Source organism: Prunus dulcis, chromosome 1 (assembly GCF_902201215.1).
Source record: "Prunus dulcis chromosome 1, ALMONDv2, whole genome shotgun sequence".
NCBI lineage: Eukaryota > Viridiplantae > Streptophyta > Magnoliopsida > Rosales > Rosaceae > Prunus > Prunus dulcis.
Genome location: NC_047650.1, coordinates 8,024,972 through 8,030,271, shown reverse-complemented (window position 1 = coordinate 8,030,271; position 5,300 = coordinate 8,024,972). Strand labels below are relative to the sequence as shown.

General features: G+C 34.8%; 1 protein-coding gene across 1 annotated transcript; it reads left to right on the top strand.

Annotated features, from left to right (window-relative positions):
* The first annotated feature begins 3,225 nt into the window (after positions 1 to 3,225).
* Positions 3,226 to 4,507, top strand: LOC117614490 (transcription factor IBH1-like 1). Its single transcript, XM_034343315.1, has 2 exons — positions 3,226 to 3,397; positions 3,767 to 4,507. The coding sequence occupies exon 2, from the start codon at positions 3,768 to 3,770 to the stop codon at positions 4,311 to 4,313; it is 546 nt and encodes a 181-aa protein (XP_034199206.1). The 5' UTR covers positions 3,226 to 3,397; position 3,767; the 3' UTR covers positions 4,314 to 4,507.
* The last annotated feature ends 793 nt before the right edge of the window (positions 4,508 to 5,300 follow it).

Here is a 5,300-nt window from a genome sequence, read left to right as displayed (position 1 = left end):
ATGTACCTCTCAAACCCTAATTTTCTTAGACACCCATGAAAAAGAAGGGAACCGTCCATCCAATTTAATCCCACCAAAAATTTGTCCACGCATGTAGCCATATATCGCTAACTATGATTACTTATTTGGATTTTGAAATTTTCAGAAGAAAGAAAAAAGAGACAATAAGCTCAATTACAATTGTTGGAATTTCAATGTGTTTACTGATATAGTGGGCCACACATGGAGTCAAGTTTACACTGAATTTAATCATCTGGGTATGCAAGCAGCAGAAAATTAGTTTGAATTGGAGTCGATCGGGTCGATGTCAACACCTAGTCAAGTTGTAGCCGGTTGGTAGCCACACCCAATCAAGGTGTGGCTGGTCTGGGTCGGAGTTTGGGTCTAGGTTGGGGTCCCGTTTTGATACCGTGCTAAATTTCATAGAGACAGACCAGCAACCCATTACCAGCAACACCGATATTTTTCTCAACTGAACTACCTACAAAGCTTAGTAAGTGGGATTTTATTACATAAGATCTCGGTGTTATTAGGAATGAAACCACTTATTATAAATTGTAATTTATTGAGTTAAGTTTCTGATGTGAGACTTTATATTTTTCAACTATTGGTGCTGCAACTTCTGTAACTATGTAGATGATGAGCTTATGATTGTCATTATTGTTGCAATCAGCAACACCAAAATTAATCTTGCCAAGGGAAGGTGGGGATGAGGGGTGGCCGGGTTCCCTTTTTTTTTTAATATTTCTTTTTCTTTCTTTGTTTCATTTTTTTTATTTTCTAAATATTTAATAATAATAATAAAACATCAGCAAGTCACTTAAAAGACACGTGACTTTTTGGATGGAATTGTGGATCAAAAATATAATTTTAGGTGTAGAGATAATTGTTCTTAATTATTTGAGATACAAACCCCTTGTAATTTACGAATGCACTTAAAGAGAGTTTTAGAAAGTTAAAAACTTTTCTTATATTAATAATAACACTATTTTGCTATCTTTAGTCAATAACACAATGATATGTAAAAACGTTAATCCACATATCTTTACATTATTCATCAAAAATAATAAAAATTGTTATCACAATTGCATGAGAGTATTCCTCCTTGAAAAGGGCAAACCTTTAAAGCCCCCATGTGGAGGGCTATCTTTTCTCAATTTCTCTTTAGGCAAAGCCAAATTACACTGGCCTCAAATTTCTCTTCTAGTGGGACCCATTTGGCCTTTTAGCATTGCCATGTTTTCCGGATCCCGCCAATTCCCACCTTTCTTTTCCTCCATCTCCATATCAATCGACCCACTTATACAGGGCGGGACTTGATAAAGCTGGCTAGGGCGGTACTTGATTAAGATCTCAATCTCTATTCATATCATGCAAGCGATTTTGAACACTCTGAGTGTGCTTTGGCTCATTGTTCAACTCGGATAATTGGGACATATTTATGACTCAAAATTCTATACTTATATTCTACTAATAAAATATGACAGTTGTTAATGGGGTGTAGTCCAATAAAAAAGACTAATGATATCAAGTTCGAACTCTCATGACACATTGGCAGTATGTGAGAAACTTATTGTACGTTGAATCGAAAAAAAATGACGACTTTCATTAATTTGGTTTAGCAAAATTTAATCATTATTTTGTTAGATTAGATTCTGAATTTAAATATTTTCTTGTATACTAAACCTTAAATTCAAAACAATGCATCTGCTTTCACAAAACATAAGCAAACAAAAATCTTATTACTACAGAATTAAATATGCATTGAATGATATTACTAACACTCAATCTTAACCACTTATTTTCACCGGTCGTATATCATGTTATGTAATTTCATAATCCGAATAGTCCGCAAACGAAAATATGTTATTGAGTTACTCATTTGGGCTTACTGCATAATGTGATCATATGATCATGTGATCTGAATCATTTGTTCAAATCTAACGAATGTTAAACCTGTCGTTGATTAGTAATGCACTTACGGATTGTATACTCAAGTCTTTGACTTAAGTGGGGTTCCAAATCATGTTGTTAAAGCTCTTACGGTCTCCTTTATGTGGTGAAAGGTCATATATATATGCATGCTTCTGACTTCTCCTTAAAAAGTGGAATTCCCAACATTCTGCCCTTTTGTTCAAGCCACCCTTTACGCCCTATAGCCTAATGAAAACGAGATTTGGTTACATAATCATTCATTTCTCGTATATCAAATCTAAATTAAATGTTTTTGATCGACCACCTAGTTGGTAATTCTTTTGAGTAACCTCAAGCCAATATGGATAACAGAGAGATATCCTGTCGTTTTCTTCATTAAATTTATTTAAGATCTCGTCAAATTTCTGGCTCGAGGATATTTTCATAGCTATAAGAAAAAGGCCAAGATCTTTTTCCCATAGCACCCCCAATTTGTATCTACTCTATATGCCCGGATCAGAAATCAGTACGGCAGACTAGTCAAAATTCTATCTTGTGATGAGAGACTTGTCCAAAAGCCGCACAAGTCATGTTGGCAGCAACATTAAAGTGACCCATCCAAGTGATGGTTGGTTGAGTTGGTAACGAACGTTCAAGGTTTAGATTTGAGTCATCCTCAAAGAGATCTTAGTATGCCTTGATCATTCTCAAAGAGGTCTGAGTACCTTGACCATGAAATCGGTAGCCTCCTCTCCTTTTAAACTTTTCTTTACTATTAAAAAAATAAAAAATAAAGTGAACCATCCAATAATTTTCTCAATAGCACGTTTTACCCCTTTAATTTTATTCTTTTTTGTGTTACAAAATCTTGATTTTTTTTGTATTTTATTTTTTTGGTATTCATGACGTACCATTAATGAGTTTTTTGTCTGCATTCACAACAGGTTACAAATGTTAGGTTTGTATTCCACTAAAGAAACCCTTATTCTCATGAACCCACCCCCCCAAAAAGAAAAAGAAAAAGACTTTATTCTATATTATAAATCTAAATTGCATTGTCAACACGATCTAGCTAAGTGAAAAATGCTCTTAATCTATAATTTAAAAAATTTCATATTCGAATCACCGTGATATTTTAGTTGTGTATGTAAGAAACCCCCTTCCTTGTGGCATCATTTGTACTAAAAAAATTTGAATTGCATTTTTCTTTTATATTCTCTAGGTTTTAAGTGGTGGGTTCCACCATGTGCTTCCATGTGCTGTGTCTCTCTCTCAGGCCCATAGCTCCTGTCCTTTCAGCACATAAATTGGGTTTCTGCGCTTTCTTCTCCTTCTCATTCCTCTCTCTCTTCATCTCCCTCTCTCTCATACTTTCTTGGATCTGTAGAGGAACTAGAACACCCTGCAAAACTTTTCTGTCATTTATACTTCTCATGATTTTCTCTCCTATCCAGCAGAAGAGAGAAACCTTATTGTAACCGAGGTACTTATGTTTCTAGCTTGTATATATGCTTTTTTATTATTATTATATATAAATCAAATAATTCCATCTCCTAGCTATAGCTAGATTAATTAGTTTATTTTCTGAACAATCTCCTCAGTAGTGTTGGATTTTCAGGCCAGATTATCTTTACTATTTTCCTTTCATATGCTCTTTTAGTTATATTGTATTTGGTTTATATATGTGGCTAATAATGAATTATTCATATTCAATCTATATAAGTATACATGACTACAGTTAACTTTTTTTCTTTTTTCTTTTTTTGGTTAAGAACATGAATATAGTTATAAAGTTCCACCACTTAAAAAACCTACTTGTTGATTTGATTTTTACATTTAATTATTTTTGCAGAATGCGCAATTCTACCTCTCTCAAGCAAGAATTTCTCAAGAAATGGATAAAGGGTCTCCAAGTATGCAACAGCTCTTCGGAGAAGAAGATGACCATCTTGGAGAGAAAGAAGGCTATAAAGATGTCCGCAGACATAGCCATGGCTTCAACAAGAAACGGCACAACTTGTTGGAGCCGCGCCGTTGTAGCCAACGCCACGCAAAGCAACAGAGTCGTCGTTGAGCGTATACTAGGTCCTCACAAACCCTCAAGATCAGTGTCGATGGTGATGCACAAGAAGATCTTGAAAAAGAGCCGGAGGGTATGCAGTAGCAGAAGCCGTAGAGTGCTGATGAGGAAGCGCGACGTGGCGAAAACCCATTCGATTGCGAAGAGACTGGTTTGGAAGAAAACACAAGTGCTCAAGAGTCTTGTTCCTGGAGGAGAATTCATGGAGGATGAGATGTGTTTGATTGCGGAAACCCTAGATTATATTGTGTCTCTGCGAGCTCAGGTTGATGTAATGCGGTGTCTTGCTACCACCACTGAGTTAATAAATGGTAAATAAAAATATAATCAATGGGTAGTAAATTAATTACTCGATCGATCTTCTTTTTTTTTTTGTTCCTTTTTGCAAGAGAGTACTATAGCTAGCTACTAAGATATTATTGTAAGTAGAGATGAAGTTAAAAAGGAGGGAGCAATATTGTACAGATGAACAATTAATGCATATCAGTAAATTAAATTTCACTTTTTCACTTGTTATCTCGATCCATCTACATAAATGTTTGTGCTTATATCAACTCTATATGTGTTCCTTTTTTTTGCTAATGATATACATGTAATTATATGTAACATATAATGTAATGCATATTAATATATAGACACACTCTTATATTAGGGCCTTCTCTTAACCATACTAAATGTTCCATTTTGATGCAAACCCTGAATCGACCGGCACCACAGATCAGTCGTCCGGCAATGTAATTTGTGCTTAGATTTTAGGTTTTGAGTCTCTAATTTTGAGCGTAAGAAAGTTTTACACCCTAAAGTAATCAACCATGTCGAAAAGCAGCTTGCTCCCGGAAACCTATACAAAATAATAGGTCGGTATCAGTGCAACCAGCAGCCACATTTGAACTAAATCCCGATACTTATGTCTGCATAAGAGCAAATTTTTTATATAATTTATATAGAACTGTTCAAGTGCTGGCAGTAATTCTGTTCAGTATTGAACAGAAAAATTCCCATACTCAAGGAGAAATACCCAATTAGCAATTTAATACTAGAATGAAGGGAATAATCAGAAAGTCATATATGCTAATTACATTGTATTATTATAACAATGACACAGAAAGTTTCCTCATAAAAAGAATAAATGAGAGAGAGAATATTGGAGTTGGGGAATAGTAGGTGCTCCTTGGATACAATTCAATGTAATACCAATTTGAGCATTGCTTATACAGGCTGTGCAATTCTTCTCTGCTTATTTTTGGCTAGGCTGACAGAGTTTTTCGTATTATTGAGGGATGTGATACAGAAAAAGTTGATGTTC

Excerpts from the sequence above, each read along its gene's own strand:
- LOC117614490 (XM_034343315.1), top strand. The coding sequence starts at position 3,768 with ATGCGCAATTCTACCTCTCTCAAGCAAGAATTTCTCAAGAAATGGATA.